At 36.8% G+C, this 19,250-nt stretch overlaps 2 protein-coding genes across 3 annotated transcripts in view; one reads left to right on the top strand and one right to left on the bottom strand.

Annotated features, from left to right (window-relative positions):
* The window catches only part of LOC102802519 (tubby-related protein 4-like), a 50,912-nt gene extending 45,020 nt beyond the window's left edge, over positions 1–5,892 (top strand). For both annotated transcript variants that reach the window (XM_085505122.1, XM_085505121.1), the window contains 2 exons: positions 56–1,143; positions 5,480–5,892. In XM_085505122.1, coding sequence (XP_085361248.1) covers positions 56–1,143; positions 5,480–5,596 — 1,205 coding nt within the window. In that variant the 3' untranslated portion in view covers positions 5,597–5,892. The remainder of the gene's footprint in view (positions 1–55; positions 1,144–5,479) is intronic.
* Positions 5,893–13,967: 8,075 nt separating this feature from the next.
* Positions 13,968–19,250, bottom strand: part of LOC102802634 (uncharacterized) — a 55,721-nt gene continuing 50,438 nt past the window's right edge. Inside the window, exon 17 of the mRNA XM_085505123.1 lies at positions 13,968–15,376. Within this exon, the coding sequence (XP_085361249.1) occupies positions 15,190–15,376 (187 nt within the window). The 3' untranslated portion in view covers positions 13,968–15,189. The remainder of the gene's footprint in view (positions 15,377–19,250) is intronic.

Below are 19,250 nucleotides of genomic sequence, written 5' to 3' on the forward strand. Positions count from 1 at the left end.
GAGTATTTTGATAGTCTCAGTTTTGCATTCATGTGGATTTAAAAACTTTTATTAGGTGCGTCTAATGAAGTGGAAGAAAATCTTGCAAGACCTGCTCCTGTAGCACCAGTTCATTCAACTACTCACAGTCCTACATCGCCTATTAGTAGAGATGGGTTATCTAATCAAGTACTGGACTTCAAACTACACAATGAGGGTGCTTCACCAGAACTTGATATCAGTCATTACAAAAAACAAGGTGCAATACCAAAAACTAAAACCTCAAAGAGGAAACCGGATGAGGAAAAGATGATATATGAGAAACACTCTAAGGATTTAAGAGATCAAGTCAGAAGTTGTGATGATGAAGCAATAGATGGACTAGAAATGAACATGCCACGTTGGGCTGATAGCGCTTGTAGATTATTACAAAATGAACAAGTGTCAGCACAGCTGGATGTCTCTCCAGATGCTGTATTCTTAGCAAGTTATTCTACAGCAGACTTGTGTCCCAGTCATATTACAGAAAATCACCCAATGATGGGTGAAAGACGGCATACCTTGGATAGGTCAGCCAGCCAGGAGAAGGTAGACAAACGAAGAACAAATTCTACTATGACTGCAGATAGGGAAGGTGAAAGTCCAAAAAATAAACATCATTTGATACGGAGTAGAACTCCAACAAGTGAATTAGGACTTGCTAATAGGGAAAGTGAAAGCCCAAAGATTAAACATCATTTGATACGGAGTAGAACTCCAACAAGTGAATTAGGACTTGCTAATAGGGAAAGTGAAAGCCCAAAAAATAAACATCATTTGATACGGAGTAGAACTCCTCCAAGTGAATTAGGACTCACCAAGTGTAAACGGGATGATGTGGCTGTGAAATCTAGAACCAGTTGTGGTAGATTGAAAAGCATTAGCGGACTTGAGAGTTCAGACAGTGATGGTGAAGCAGCAAGCAGTGATGATTCACCACTTCCAAGCAGGTCTCGGAGAAAGATGAAAAAGTTGTGGAATGAAAGTTGTCAAAACCGTGTCTTTGTCATGCATAACAAGGCGCCTCTATGGAATGAGAACACACAGGTGTATCAACTAGACTTTGGTGGTAGAGTCACACAGGAATCAGCAAAAAACTTTCAGATTGAACTTCACGGCAAACAGGTAAAACTCATTTTGGTAGTTAAATTCTAACCAGTTTTCTGAGATGACCACTGATTTTGTCAAACTCTAAAATGACCAGTGATTTAGTCAAACTCTAAAATGACTACTGATTTAGTCAAACTCTAAAATGACCACTGATTTAGTCAAACTCTAAAATGACTACTGATTTAGTCAAACTCTAAAATGACTACTGATTTAGTCAAACTCTAAAATGACTACTGATTTAGTCAAACTCTAAAATGACTACTGAGTTATTCAAACTCTAAAATGACTACTGATTTAGTCAAACTCTAAAATGACTACTGATTTATTCAAACTCTAAAATGACCACTGATTTTGTCAAACTCTAAAATGACTACTGATTTAGTCAAACTCTAAAATGACCACTGATTTAGTCAAACTCTGAAATGACTACTGATTTTGTCAAACTCTAAAATGACTACTCATTTAGTCAAACTCTAAAATGACCACTGATTTATTCAAATACTAAAATGACCACTGATTTAGTCAAACTCTAAAATGACTACTGATTTAGTCAAACTCTAAAATGACTACTGATTTAGTCAAACTCTAAAATGACCACTGATTTATTCAAACTCTAAAATGACTACTGATTTAGTCAAACTCTAAAATGACTACTGATTTAGTCAAACTCTAAAATGACTACTGATTTAGTCAAACTCTAAAATGACCACTGATTTAGTCAAACTCTAAAATGACTACTGATTTAGTCAAACTCTAAAATGACTACTGATTTAGTCAAACTCTAAAATGACCACTGATTTAGTCAAACTCTAAAATGACTACTGATTTAGTCAAACTCTAAAATGACTACTGATTTAGTCAAACTCTAAAATGACTACTGATTTAGTCAAACTCTAAAATGACTACTGATTTAGTCAAACTCTAAAATGACCACTGATTTATTCAAACTCTAAAATGACTACTGATTTAGTCAAACTCTAAAATGACTACTGATTTAGTCAAACTCTAAAATGACTACTGATTTAGTCAAACTGTAAAATGACTACTGATTTAGTCAAACTCTAAAATGACTACTGATTTATTCAAACTCTAAAATGACTACTGATTTAGTCAAACTCTAAAATGACCACTGATTTATTCAAACTCTAAAATGACCACTGATTTTGTCAAACTCTAAAATGACTACTGATTTTGTCAAACTCTAAAATGACTACTGATTTTGTCAAACTCTAAAATGACTACTGATTTATTCAAACTCTAAAATGACTACTGATTTAGTCAAACTCTAAAATGACTACTGATTTAGTCAAACTCTAAAATGACCACTGATTTATTAAAACTCTAAAATGACTACTGATTTAGTCAAACTCTGAAATGACCACTGATTTTGTCAAACTCTAAAATGACTACTGATTTTGTCAAACTCTAAAATGACTACTGATTTAGTCAAACTCTAAAATGACTACTGATTTATTCAAACTCTAAAATGACTACTGATTTAGTCAAACTCTAAAATGACTACTGATTTATTCAAACTCTAAAATGACCACTGATTTTGTCAAACTCTAAAATGACTACTGATTTAGTCAAACTCTAAATTGACCACTGATTTAGTCAAACTCTAAAATGACCACTGATTTTGTCAAACTCTAAAATGACTACTGATTTAGTCAAACTCTGAAATGACTACTGATTTTGTCAAACTCTAAAATGACTACTCATTTAGTCAAACTCTAAAATGACCACTGATTTTGTCAAACTCTAAAATGACTACTGATTTAGTCAAACTCTAAAATGACCACTGATTTATTCAAACTCTAAAATGACTACTGATTTAGTCAAACTCTAAAATGACTACTGATTTAGTCAAACTCTAAAATGACCACTGATTTTGTCAAACTCTAAAATGACTACTGATTTAGTCAAACTCTAAAATGACCACTGATTTAGTCAAACTCTGAAATGACTACTGATTTTGTCAAACTCTAAAATGACTACTCATTTAGTCAAACTCTAAAATGACTACTGATTTATTCAAACTCTAAAATGACTACTGATTTAGTCAAACTCTAAAATGACTACTGATTTAGTCAAACTCTAAAATGACCACTGATTTATTAAAACTCTAAAATGACTACTGATTTAGTCAAACTCTAAAATGACTACTGATTTTGTCAAACTCTAAAATGACTACTGATTTTGTCAAACTCTAAAATGACTACTGATTTTGTCAAACTCTAAAATGACTACTGATTTAGTCAAACTCTAAAATGACTACTGATTTAGTCAAACTCTAAAATGACTACTGATTTAGTCAAACTCTAAAATGACTACTGATTTAGTCAAACTCTAAAATGACCACTGATTTTGTCAAACTCTAAAATGACCACTGATTTTGTCAAACTCTAAAATGACTACTGATTTAGTCAAACTCTAAAATGACCACTGATTTAGTCAAACTCTAAAATGACCACTGATTTTGTCAAACTCTAAAATGACTACTGATTTAGTCAAACTCTAAAATGACTACTGATTTAGTCAAACTCTGAAATGACTACTGATTTTCTCAAACTCTAAAATGACTACTCATTTAGTCAACCTCTAAAATGACCACTGATTTTGTGAAACTCTAAAATGACTACTGATTTAGTCAAACTCTAAAATGACCACTGATTTATTCAAACTCTAAAATGACTACTGATTTAGTCAAACTCTAAAATGACTACTGATTTAGTCAAACTCTAAAATGACCACGGATTTTGTCAAACTCTAAAATGACTACTGATTTAGTCAAACTCTAAAATGACCACTGATTTAGTCAAACTCTGAAATGACTACTGATTTTGTCAAACTCTAAAATGACTACTGATTTAGTCAAACTCTAAAATGACCACTGATTTATTCAAACTCTAAAATGACTACTGATTTTGTCAAACTCTAAAATGACTACTGATTTAGTCAAACTCTAAAATGACCACTGATTTATTCAAACTCTGAGATGACCACTGATTTATTCAAACTCTGAGATGACCACTGATTTATTCAAACTCTAAAATGACCACTGATTTTGTCAAACTAAAAGATGACCACTGATTTTGTCAAATTCTGAGATGACAGGGTCGATATCAAACTGTGAGATGACTTAGCTAATTTCAATCAAACTGTGAGATATTTACAGTGACTTGTTTTAAGGTAGCGGTACTATTATTTGCATACTTGTTTTCATCTTCTAATTGTGACTAAATGACTACAAATAGACCCGGGATAGTATATATTTTTAGAATCGCCAGACTTCAAGCTTTTCACAAGTGTATTTTGCATGCCCGTATCTGCAATCTACGACGCGTTACTCAATCAAAGGTGAAAAATTACTTTTTCTGTAAAAAAAATAATTACGCATTTATGCTGGCGATAAGAAGTGTTTTTTTCACTTTTCCTAGTTGCTCAATAGTCTGGTAAATTGAATGTGTCTGGTTAGTTTTATTCAAGCAATGCGTTTTAAAAAATAGTGTCCTGAATTTCAATTACTGTTTTAGTCGCATTGCCCCCAACTCAAACCACAACTCGTTGGTAAATAATCGATGAAATAGTTTGTCTGGACACATTCAAGTTCCTCTCATTGTCACCTTAAAGCTGCGAAAATTTGGTGTTAATCTGACGACAATAAGTATACGTTATTTTTTGTTAAAGACCTTGTATTTTGAAAAACATAAACTCCTAGAAAACGTCCATAAAGTAACAGCAAAGATTTTCAAGCTTGTTTATCGGCACAATCAATTTGTTTTCCCATCAAGGTCTGTTTTAACATGTGCAGGGGCATCCACATGTGTAAGGCTATTGGAAACCAAAAAAATAAAAGAATGGGATAGCTATAATTGGATAAATTCGGCATATGAAAACACCAAAATCAATGATTTTTTTTCAGTGGCTGTGTGACCTTGTGTCTGACACATTCATATGCAAATGACTAATCTGTGAAACAAACAGAGGCGGAGACAAACCACTCAAATGTTTGGAAACACTCATTGTGTGTCAGATAGCTACTGATAACACATCCTAACATTGCTTTGTCTTGAGTTTATCTTTGAAACTTATAGGCACACAGATTAAACCTGTGTTGTTGATTTTGGAAAACACTACTGAGGCTGCCTTGCTTCCCTTCAGAAAATCTATATTTTAACCAACTTACATGACATTCTATGTTATATTGACTTTATCATATGAAAGTTTATGGTGCATTTCATCAATTAATAAATAAATGTGAAAATCGTAATTTTCAACACAAATAATAGTCTCGCTACCTTAATAACGATATCCCTATTAACCATTAATACAATGTTTTGTTTCCTAGGTAATGCAGTTTGGGCGCATTGATGGTATGGCATATACGCTGGATTTTCAATATCCCTTCTCCACTCTCCAAGCATTTGCAGTAGCACTGGCCAATGTAACACAGAGACTGAAATAAGACATACATAAATTACATCCTGCTATTTGTACCTCAGCAAGCCAGTGTGTACCGTCCACTAGTTTATACTATTATATGCTCAGTGAGATATCTTGTATATGTTTATTAGATTGGATAGTCAGGGTTACCTTTTATCATTATTCACTGTTCAAACAAGACTTGGCTTATTTTTTTTGCTTTCTACCTAATTTTAGGTTTTAGGCAGTTTATATGTACTTTATTTTCTCTGCTTACCACATTGCCAGTGATTTGTTACATGCATTGTTTTACTTGTGAAAATAAATGTAAAACCCTAACCAATCTGGCCTATTCTCAGACAATTGCTGAATAGGTAGCCAATTACACTTAAATAATTTAATTTAAAATTCTATTTAAACTGTTATATAGTGTATATTGTAACTCAACTGATTTCCAATCACATCATTTATGTATGAAACCACAATTTTTTAGTAACTGTGATGAAGCCACACATAATGAGGCGTGTATTCATACTTCAGGTCCATGCATGCATAATGAGATATGTATTCATACTTCTGGTCCACACATGCATAATGAGATATGTATTCATACTTCTGGTCCACACATGCATAATGAGGCGTGTATTCATACTTCAGGTCCATGCATGCATAATGAGATATGTATACATACTTCTGGTCCCCACATGCATAATGAGATATGTATTCATACTTCAGGTCCTCACATGCATAATGAGGTATGTATTCATACTTCTGGTCCACACATGCATAATGAGGTATGTATTCATACTTCTGGTCCACACATGCATAACGAGGTATGTATTCATACCTTGCATCCACACATACATAATGAGGTATGTATTCATACCTTGTGTCCACACATGCATAATGAGGTGTGTATTCATACCTTGCATCCACACATGCATAATGAGGTGTGTATTCATACCTTGCATCCACACATGCATAATGAGGTATGTATTCATACCTTGCGTCCACACATGCATAATGAGGTGTGTATTCATACCTTGCATCCACACATGCATAATGAGGTATGTATTCATACCTTGCGTCCACACATGCATAATGAGGTGTGTATTCATACCTTGCGTCCACACATGCATAATGAGGTATGTATTCATACCTTGCGTTCACACATGCATAATGAGGTGTGTATTCATACCTTGTGTCCACACATGCATAATGAGGTATGTATTCATACCTTGCGTCCACACATGCATAATGAGGTGTGTATTCATACCTTGCGTCCATACATGCATAATGAGTTGTGTAAACATACCTTGCATTCACACATGCATAATGAGGTGTATTCATACCTTGCATCCACACATGCATAATGAGGTGTGTATTCATACCTTGCATCCACACATGCGTAATGAGGTATGTATTCATACCTTGCGTCCACACATGCATAATGAGGTGTGTATTCATACCTTGCGTCCACACATGCATAATGAGGTGTGTATTCATACCTTGCGTCCACACATGCATAATGAGTTGTGTAAACATACCTTGCGTCCACACATGCATAATGAGGTGTGTATTCAAACCTTGCGTTCACACATGCATAATGAGGTGTATTCATACCTTGCATCCACACATGCATAATGAGGTGTGTATTCATACCTTGCATCCACACATGCGTAATGAGGTATGTATTCATACCTTGCATCCACACATGCATGAGAAATGTATTCATACCTTGCGTCCACACATGCATAATGAGGTTTGTATTCATACCTTGCGTCCACACATGCATAATGAGATGTGTATTCATACCTTGTGTTCACACATGCATAATGAGGTGTATTTCATACCTTGCATCCACACATGCATAATGAGGTGTGTATTCATACCTTGCATCCACACATGCATAATGAGGTATGTATTCATACCTTACATCCACACATGCATGAGAAATGTATTCATACCTTGCGTCCACACATGCATAATGAGGTGTGTATTCATACCTTGCGTCCACACATGCATAATGAGTTGTGTAAACATACCTTGCGTCCACACATGTATAATGAGGTGTATTCATACGTTGCGTCCACACATGCATAATGAGGTGTGTATTCATACCTTGTGTCCACACATGCATAATGAGGTATGTATTCATACCTTGCGTCCACACATGCATAATGAGGTGTGTATTCATATGTTGCATCCACACATGCATAATAAGATATGTATTCATACTTTGCGTCCACACATGCATAATGAGGTGTGTATTTCATACCTTGCGTGCACACATGCATAATGAGGTAAGTATTCATACCTTGCATCCACACATGCATGAGAAATGTATTCATACCTTGCGTCCACACATGCATAATGAGGTGTGTATTCATACCTTGCGTCCACACATGCATAATGAGTTGTGTAAACATACCTTGCGTCCACACATGCATAATGAGGTGTGTATTCATACGTTGCGTCCACACATGCATAAGATATGTATTCATACCTTGCGTCCACACATGCATAATGAGGTGTGTATTTCATACCTTGCGTGCACACATGCATAAGATATGTATTCATACCTTGCGTCCACACATGCATAATGAGGTGTGTATTCATACCTTGCGTCCACACATGCATAATGAGGTGTGTATTCATACCTTGCGTTCACACATGCATAATGAGGTGTGTATTCATACCTTGCGTCCACACATGCATAGTGAGGTATGTATTCATACCTTGCGTCCACACATGCATAATGAGGTGTGTATTCATACCTTGCGTCCACACATGCATAATGAGGTGTGTATTCATACCTTGCATCCACACATGCATAATGAGGTGTGTATTCATACCTTGCATCCACACATGCATAATGAGGTGTGTATTCATACCTTGCATCCATACATGCATAATGAGGTGTGTATTCATACCTTGCATCCACACATGCATAATGAGGTATGTATTCATACCTTGCATCCACACATGCATTAGAAATGTATTCATACCTTGCGTCCGCACATACATAATGAGATGTGTATTCATACCTTGCATCCACACATGCATAATGAGGTATGTATTCATACCTTGCGTCCACACATGCATAATGAGGTATGTATTCATACCTTGCATCCACACATGCATAATGAGGTGTGTATTCATACCTTGCATCCACACATGCATAATGAGGTATGTATTCATACCTTGCATCCACACATGCATTAGAAATGTATTCATACCTTGCGTCCGCACATACATAATGAGATGTGTATTCATACCTTGCATCCACACATGCATAATGAGATGTGTATTCATACCTTGCATCCACACATGCATAATGAGGTATGTATTCATACCTTGCGTCCACACATGCATAATGAGGTATGTATTCATACCTTGCATCCACACATGCATAATGAGGTGTGTATTCATACCTTGCGGCCATACATGCATAATGAGGCATGTATTTAAAGTCCATGCATTTGCATGCATGATGTATGTATTCATACGTCAGGTCCACACATGCATAAATGAGTTTAGTGTTGTGTGTATTCACATGAGTGGATTCGGGCACTCTCCCACTTACGTCTGAGTCAGATTCACCAGAAAGTTCTAAAAATGCCATTTCTTTGGTGGTACTCAGTGTCAAAACTTGGATGCTATTGATACAAAATGGCTGACATAAACATGACTAGTACTGTTTTTGTTTTTGTTTTGTAAAAATGGCACATTTTGTATTTCAGCAGTGTTAAGATGTATGGTTACTGGAGATGAAAATCTCATGAAAGTTTTTGTTTATTTTGCTGTTTCTGTTACGCATATTGATTTGCTTGTTTGTTTATTTATTTATTTATATAATTTATTTATATGCAAAGTATTTTTAAAGTGTAATTCATATTGTTCAGATTTTCTATTGCATTGATTGAGTAAATTTGTTGTATGAAGTGAACACAAGACTTACTGATGTTGTATTATGTATCTAATGAAGCTGTCTGAATAGCAGTGATATATTATCGATGATAAATATTGTTAGTAAAATCAACCTTTGCTTGCTTTTTTATTCGTAATAAGGATTATTGGTGATAAAGAAAGCATACAGTCATTATACAGTTACTGCATGTGAACACACAATTGAAACTCCCTTTCGAACTTCTTTTCACTGGACCTTCATGCTGTTTTGGTCATCGTGGTTGTGAGATGCTCACTCGATAGCACAGCACTCAGCGTGACTGATTTGATCACTGGCTATCACAGTACTCCTCGGCATGACTGATTTGATCACTGGCTATCGCAGTACTCCTCGGCATGACTGATTTGATCACTGGCTATCGCAGTACTCCTCGGCATGACTGATTTGATCACTGGCTATCGCAGTACTCCTCGGCATGACTGATTTGATCACTGGCTAATGCAGCACCCCTCAGCATGACTAATTTGATCACTGGCTATCACAGTACTCCTCAGCATGACTGATTTGATCACTGGCTATCACAGTACTCTTCAGCATGACTGATTTGATCACTGGCTATCACAGTACTCCTCAGCATGACTGATTTGATCACTGGCTATTGCAGTACTCGTCAGCATGACTGATTTGATCACTGGCTATCACAGTACTCCTCAGCATGACTGATTTGATCACTGGCGAGTGCAGCACCCCTCAGCATGACTTATTTGATCACTGGCTAGTGCAGCACCCCTCAGCATGCCTGATTTGATCACAATACTCCTCAGCATGACTGATTTGATCACAGTACTCCTAAGCATGACTGATTTGAGCAATGGCGAGTGCAGTACCCCTCAGCATGACTGATTTGATGACTGGCTAATGCGGTACCCCTCAGCATGACTGATTTGATCACAGTACCCCTCAGCATGACTGATTTGATGACTGGCTAGTGCAATACTCCTCAGCATGACTGAGTTGATCATTGGCTAGTGCGGTACTCCTCAGCATGACTGATTTGATCACAGTACTCCTCAGCACGACTTATTTAATCACTGGCTAGTGCAGTACCCCTCAGCATGACTGATTTGATGACTGGCTAGTGCAATACTCCTCAGTATGACTGATTTGATCACTGGCTAATGTAGTACTCCTCAGTATGACTGATTTGATGACTGGCTAGTGCAATACTCCTCACCATGACTGATTTGATCACTGGCTAATGTAGTACTCCTCACCATGACTGATTTGATGACTGGCTAGTGCAATACTCCTCACCATGACTGATTTGATCACTGGCTAATGTAGTACTCCTCAGTATGACTGATTTGATGACTGGCTAGTGCAATACTCCTCACCATGACTGATTTGATCACTGGCTAATGTAGTACTCCTCACCATGACTGATTTGATGACTGGCTAATGCAGTACTCCTTGGCATGACTTATTTGATCACTGACTAGTGCAGTACCCCTCAGCATGACTGATTTGATGACTGGCTAGTGCAATACTCCTCAGCATGACTGATTTGATCATTGGGTAGTGCAATACTCCTCAGCATGACTGATTTGATGACTGGCTAGTGCAATACTCAGCATGACTGATTTGATAACTGGCGAGTGCAATAATCCTCAGCATGACTGATTTGATGACTGGCTAGTGCAATACTCCTCAGCATGACTTATTTGGTCACAGTACTCCACAGCATGACTTATTTGATCATTGGCTAATGCAGTACTCCACAGCATGACTTATTTGATCATTGGCTAATGCAGTACTCCTCGGCATGACTTATTTGATCACTGACTAGTGCAGTACCCCTCAGCATGACTGATTTGATGACTGGCTAGTGCAGTACTCCTCAGCATGACTTATTTGATCACTGGCTAATGTAGTACTCCTCAGCATGACTGATTTGATGACTGGCTAGTGCAATACTCCTCAGCATGACTGATTTGATCATTGGTTAATGCAGTACCCTTCAGCATGACTGATTTGATGACTGGCTAGTGCAATACTCCTCAGCATGACTTATTTGGTCACAGTACTCCTCAGCATGACTTATTTGATCATTGGCTAATGCAGTACTCCTCAGCATGACTTATTTGATCACTGGCTAATGTAGTACTCCTCAGCATGACTGATTTGATGACTGGCTAGTGCAATACTCCACAGCATGACTTATTTGGTCACAGTACTCCACAGCATGACTTATTTGATCATTGGCTAATGCAGTACTCCTCGGCATGACTTATTTGATCACTGACTAGTGCAGTACCCCTCAGCATGACTGATTTGATGACTGGCTAGTGCAGTACTCCTCAGCATGACTTATTTGATCACTGACTAATGTAGTACTCCTCAGCATGACTGATTTGATGACTGGCTAGTGCAATACTCCTCAGCATGACTGATTTGATCATTGGCTAATGCAGTACCCCTCAGCATGACTGATTTGATGACTGGCTAGTGCAATACTCCTCAGCATGACTTATTTGGTCACAGTACTCCTCAGCATGACTTATTTGGTCATTGGCTAATGCAGTACTCCTCGGCATGACTTTTTTGATCACTGGCTAATGCAGTACTCTTCAGCATGACTGATTTGATCATTGGCTAATGCAGCACCCCTCAGCATGACTTATTTGATCACTGACTAATGCAGTACTCCTCAGCATGACTTATTTGGTCACAGTACTCCTCAGCATGACTTATTTGATCATTGGCTAATGCAGTACTCCTCGGCATGACTTTTTTGATCACTGGCTAATGCAGTACTCTTCAGCATGACTGATTTGATCATTGGCTAATACAGCACCCCTCAGCATGACTTATTTGATCACTGGCTAGTGCAATACTCCTCAGCATGACTTATTTGGTCACAGTACTCCTCAGCATGACTTATTTGATCATTGGCTAATGCAGTATTCCTCGGCATGACTTTTTTGATCACTGGCTAATGCAGTACTCTTCAGCATGACTGATTTGATCATTGGATAATGCAGCACCCCTCAGCATGACTTATTTGATCACTGACTAATGCAGTACTCGTCAGCATGACTTATTTGATCACTGACTAATGCAGTACTCCTCAGCATGACTTATTTGGTCACAGTACTCCTCAGCATGACTTATTTGATCATTGGCTAATGCAGTACTCCTCGGCATGACTTTTTTGATCACTGGCTAATGCAGTACTCTTCAGCATGACTGATTTGATCATTGGCTAATGCAGTACTCCTCAGCATGACTTATTTGATCATTGGCTAATGCAGCACCCCTCAGCATGACTGATTTGATGACTGGCTAGTGCAATACCCCTCAGCATGACTTATTTGATCACTGGCTAATGCAGTACTCTTCAGCATGACTGATTTGATGACTGGCTAGTGCAATACTCCTCAGCATGACTTATTTGATCACTGACTAATGAAGTACTCTTCAGCATGACTTATTTGGTCACAGTACTCCTCAGCATGACTGATTTGATCATTGGCTAATGCAGCACCCCTCAGCATGACTTATTTGATCACTGACTAATGCAGTACTCCTCAGCATGACTTATTTGGTCACAGTACTCCTCAGCATGACTTATTTGATCACTAGCTATCATAGTAATCCTCAGCATGGCCAATTGGCTCACAGAATAATTGTATATACAAGTGTTGGATTCTCTGGTGATGGGAGTTTTTTAACATGCATCCATTGCATTCATCTTGACAATGTATGATGAACAGGCTTCTTTTGGCATGCCGTGTATCAGTTATTACCCAGAAATCATGTCAAAGCGACTTCACAAATTATTTTTGTTCTGATTTTAACTGATGTTTTGATGTATAACCATGCCTACATGTGTTAAATGTAGAGAAATAAAATGTTTTAACTGTACTTGTATTTGAATGCTTGGTTTATTGGTTCATGTCACTGGCATAATTGCAATGCAAGTCATTTAAACTGCAAAACATTCATCCCATTATCGATTAATGACAAATGCACAAAGTGGATGGCCCCCTAACAACTAGAAAATCTATGTATTGATCAGTTGAAAATGCATACACGTCCTTGTATGCAATACAGTAGGTTGTGTTTAGACAAAACTTGGGTCCGAAACCTTTACCCCAAATATAGTTTTGTTGAATTTAAAATAACTACAGAATGATAAAATGAATGACCAACAGCTTAATTGATGCGGCAGTAGTTTCACTTCTGCCATTGAGAAGCCTAACATGAGGCGTTTTTATTTTTTTCTTCTCTGGGAGTACATTTATACTATGGAATGCCCAATGTACTCAGTCAAAATATTTATTCCTAATTAGGAGTTTTTTTCATGGTTGTGTACCAGACTAAGTCGAGTGGCTTCCCAATAAAACCTGAATTTATAAGTATCACAAACCACAAAATGTTGGTTGAATGATAACTATGAAGTCAATTGCTTGTTCGGTAAAAAAAGTTCGGAAACATTGAAAAATATGATTGAGTAATACTATTTTATTTGTGTTGTATAGAAAGTAAAAATTATAAGGAAGCCCCAGTATGTGCCATTTAGTAAAATACTAACCCCCACAGTATGAACACTAACAGAGCAAAACACTGTTAAAGTGAAATCTAGTCATTGATGTAAACGTGATACCAACAAAGCAATAGCACTAAGATGTTTGACTATATTAAAAATAAACTTAAAAACAAAGTAATTTTGTAACAGACTAGTACCTAAACATGAATATCTGCAGTTTTTACTGCAGTTCAATATCTGAACATTTTCAAAAGATGCTCCATGTGGGAAGTTTGCCTCTTATCACATTTCCTGGCATACTTTATTCACCATAGAGGGCACTCTTGCAATTATGATGGCATCAAGGCTACAGAAATATTTTTAATATACAATAATGCTGAGAAAATAGTTTCCATAAATTCGGCAGTATATTATGTTATTATACAGTCTACACATGAATACTGTCATGGCTCATTTTTGTTTGAATATACATACAAGTACAAGTTCTACTCCAAACTTCACTGACAGTCCCAATACTTTGTCTTAAGTAACAAGCCCTTTTTCGGAATTCCAAACTTTAATAACAGACACAAAACTCCTCCATATTTTGATAGCTGTCACTATCGCCACAACGCACATATCACTGAGATGGAACATTCTAAATCAAATTAACTCAAAATAGTCTAAACTGAAAAAACAAACAGATTAAGTATAGATTATGAAGCAATGTAGTGAATTTCTTCACTTTAATTCATTATAAAATGTCAATAATACATGTGTAAGCTACTACTACTACTACTATAATAGACAGCCTTTGTGCTTCCCTTAAAAACAACAATATTACAGGGAGCAAACTGTCTTTACATGCTGCAATTACAGCAACCAAACAGACATTATCTTTACATTGAACTATGAAAAACACTTGTACTTATAAGAACTTGTGTGAAAATGAACAAAGATTGGGGGGGAGGCATAAAAACAGTAACATTTTAACAAATAGTGAGGTTGGTTGACCTTAATGTGTAGATTATGACATGATTTTCAGGTTCATAAAAATTTAAAGAGAGAGCATTGAAAAGTACTGGCAACAAGAAACCCCAACCAAAGGTTATAGTAGTAAATCCACTCAATTACTAGAAACAGTACACCAGGTATATTCCCTCATTAATATGTCTATCCAGGGATTACACTAGCATGTCTAGTCATCCATACTGTACGTTTCCCATTGTTCATGTACATCCTTAACTATTAAACATCGACATAACATCTTCTGCATCAACCCCTCTTTAGCAGAGTTACATGAATACCACACTGGACTGTCAGGTACACATGATCTCTCTGGTATCAGATAGAAAACATCATTTCTATTTTTCACACTCTCAGGACTGTAAAAAAGAAAAGAAATTTATTAATTTGGTGATAACACAGAAAATTCCACACTATCCATATATGAATCAGGAATAAGCAACATGTTAACTGGTATCTCTGCTGTTTGAGATGAAAAATGAGAAAGGAATATCAAATCAATCAGAATATTCACTATAATGAGTAAACTGACACTAATTGTCAATACTAAATGAATTAGTCTCATATAGGAATGAATCAATTTGACAGTGGCCCATTCAAAATATCTGGCTAGTGGTTTTCAAAAACACAAAAAATATTATTTTTTTACTGAAAATGATAAATATTCACTAGAATAGGAGAATGAAAGTATCTTCACAAAATCAACAAAACATCAAGAGGTCCATCACCCAAGGTGACTCCTAAACATATTGTGACAAAATTATATTAACTAAAAGTATTGAAGGTATCACCACAAAATGAACAAATCTTAAAGCGAACCGTTCAAGGTACAATTGTAGTGAATATGAAAACCCATAAACCCAGAAGAAGAACTCAAAAATGTAAGTGGATGGTCTATAATTTGCATTTGAACAATCTGCTCCATGCATGTCCAAATACTATTTTCACCCCCAGTCCGTAGAATACATATTCCAATATGGTTTTGCCTTTCAACAAAATTGTTTCATGCCTATTTAACCAGTACTAATTGGATTGAGGATACCATACTTGACCGGCTTAGTGCCCATGCTTAGCTAAGCACCCAACCCCCACCAAATTGACCCAAATTTGACTGTCTACTCATACTGGTCTTTGATCATTGTTTGACTTTTCTGAATACTGGTAATCATATCTATATAATACAGAGTCTATATCGATCGCTGACACAATGACAATGACTGGTTAACAAATGTGAAAGACAGTAAATACAGTACAGTTCTCGCGGAAGCTTTGGCTTCACTTCAGCTTCACCTTCGCTTCAGCATCGCATCATTATGGCATTGTTATGGCTTCAGCATCGCTTCAATGTCGCGACATTAAAAAGTTAGGCGGTTATCGCTTCGCTTCATTGTGGCCTCATTATGGCGACAATGTGGCATCAGCATCGCTTCATCAAACAAAGAAGTACAGAAATCATTTCGCCCAACCTCTCGCCCGCTTCCGCTTTTCAATCGCTCGCTTTTGCGACCGCTTGTTGAATTTCCGCTTTATTTTCGACTGTGCAAAAATTCGGACTACTAACAATTCTCTGGTTTTCATATATCACGGTTACTAGTTTAGTAACCGTGCATAGATGTTAAACACCGTCAAAAGTTCAAATACTTTTTGTTTTAACTAACTATCTATAATAATATGCACGCAATCTGACCCTTTGACCTAGATTTGGCTGGGATTGACTATTTTATTTTAAACAATATTCTGACGTGACGCACTGCTACAAAATGTATTTCAACAGAAGTACGACATGGTTGTCCGGGTTTCTTTTCCTGACTCTGTTGAGTTTACGATTTGTATAATTATTGTTATTTCCCCCAAGGAAAACACAAGCCGAAGGACCATGAAGCTAAATAGAAGTCCCACGCATGGACTGAGTGAAAGAAAATATTTCTAAGGCTAAAATAAAACCTAATATCTCTTTGTGTATTTGTCAATTTTGCATATATTTGTCGTGACAGTATGTTCGTAAATATCTGGAAAAATCTCGTCTTTCGTTAATAATTTCATTTGTTTGAAATGTCTACCGACCGTGTCCCAATAATTTGTTTGGAATATCGATCCCCGTTGGTTTCTCCAAACAGTCCCGACGTCCATTATTCAACACAATCAGCATTTATTTATCGTAATTCATGGGGATCATGTCCCGTAATTTGCGGGCTGTAAAACCAAATAATTAAACATGTACTATTTATTATATATATTTTTTCACCTCGTGAAACTACAACACAGCGTAGAGTTGTCACGGTGAAACAGTCGCCTTGAAATCGATGGAACTTCAATTATCCATTCCTCGCCTTGAAATAAAAGTAAAAAAAATTCGAAGAGCATCGGGGGATATATTATTAACCAGTCTTACCAATCGCTAGCTTTATTTTATTCAAATCCATAAAATTCACGAGTTTTTCGACATTTGTTGGCAACTTCCGCGCTAAAAATGGTTGAAAATGTGGGTGTGGTTCTCTCGCAAAGTCCCGTTGATAATACGGACAAATATGGTTCTGTGACCCAGGTCTTGCTCCGATCAGGTGACTTTCAGCAAATCAATGATGTTGTAACAAAGCATATTTGACGCTAATTGAAGGGTCGTCGTACTGTCCAATCTCCGGCGTCGATTCACTGTGCTGTGACAGGCTTCACAATCATTCACTGAAAAACATCGGTATATTTTGACAAACGGCTGGGATTTGACCTCGGTTCAAAAAAAAGAAAAACTGGGCGGAGATACAAATCAGTTTTGCAAGTTGGGAAATAAGGTAAACCAGATTGGGGTCGATGATATTCAGTATCGAAGGACTTCCGTGTGTATAAGGAGTTTCAAATTGTTCATCGACTGGTCATATTTACGGCTACAACTAAATGAACACTTTTTTTCTGAAGCCCAATAAATTATTTCTGCACGTCAAGTGCTATTCGATTTTTTACCAGGCCTGTGGCTCGTTTTTATTCGAAAATATTTTTTTGTGAGAAATACTTTTAAAGTACGTATAGATCGAGCTCAGGTCACTGATCGTGACTTAATTTTGAAAATTGGATGTAAAATTTTATCAGACCGACGCCACCACAACCATCCAATCATAGTTGGAAATGTACGCACTTGTTTTGGAACTTTGTATCAAGATGGCAGGCGACAACGCCAGGCGGCGTTTGCGTGTTTTGCATGTATTAGTAGTCCGGGCATGGGATCGGACTCAGCTAAAACTAAACGAAACACAGAAAAATACCACCAAAATGAGGAATTTGAATCTGTTCTCTTATCAGCAAATAAAATGAACGAAAATAAGGTAATTTTATAACAAGAACAGTTTCATTTCGTATAGCAAATTGTGTTGTTTCCGAACGACGATTGCATCGTGCGATTTAAATTTATCACGATTTTCCTTGCAGTCAATATGACACTCGTCACCTTGCAGAATGCAATGTACTTCACATAGTTTTTGGTACCCAATACTCGCAACATTAAATAATTAAACAAGATATCTTTTTAAAATGTCATTTTACTCTTGGTCATATTATTTTATTCCCCTTACCGCTTTGAATTTCAAATCGATTACATATTGAACTTCTGTACATGTGTTTTTTCTCTACTGCCTTTCCATGTGAAAATAATGAGGTCATACTCATGTCACAATACTTTGAAGCTGATGCCATGTTGATGCCATGAGACTGCGAAGCTGAGGCCACGATGATGCCACAAAATAAGAGAGGCAAACACAGCTTCAATTTTCAATGACGCGAAGCTGATGCCACAACGATGCGATGCTGAGGCGACAATGAAGCCATGCGTATGCGACAATGATGCCACAAAAGCCAAAGCTTACGCGAGAACTGTACTGTACTTCATTCTATATTTAGTTTACCTTTCAAAAATTGCTAATTACCATTTTTTTTTCACCAAAATCAGTTCGAACAGATCATACTTGGACATTGATAATTCACTTCTGCATTGTGTTACCAAAATTGCCTACAGAAACTCCTGGCCAAAAGCATCGGTACAATACAGCATTCTGATTTATCAGGTCAAATCGTGCAAGAAAACATCATGGCTTTTCATCAATAGTTTGCATACGATCGAACACATTTGTCAATGGAGATAAGGATGGAAATTTTGACTTTAATAATTTTGTAAATTATGGTGGTATGTACTCAATATTGTAAAAAAATGTGTATATTTTTTGAGACCATATCTGTTTCATTGTT

This window comes from Saccoglossus kowalevskii, chromosome 11, assembly GCF_978046115.1.
Source record: "Saccoglossus kowalevskii chromosome 11, keSacKowa6.1, whole genome shotgun sequence".
Taxonomy (NCBI): domain Eukaryota; kingdom Metazoa; phylum Hemichordata; class Enteropneusta; family Harrimaniidae; genus Saccoglossus; species Saccoglossus kowalevskii.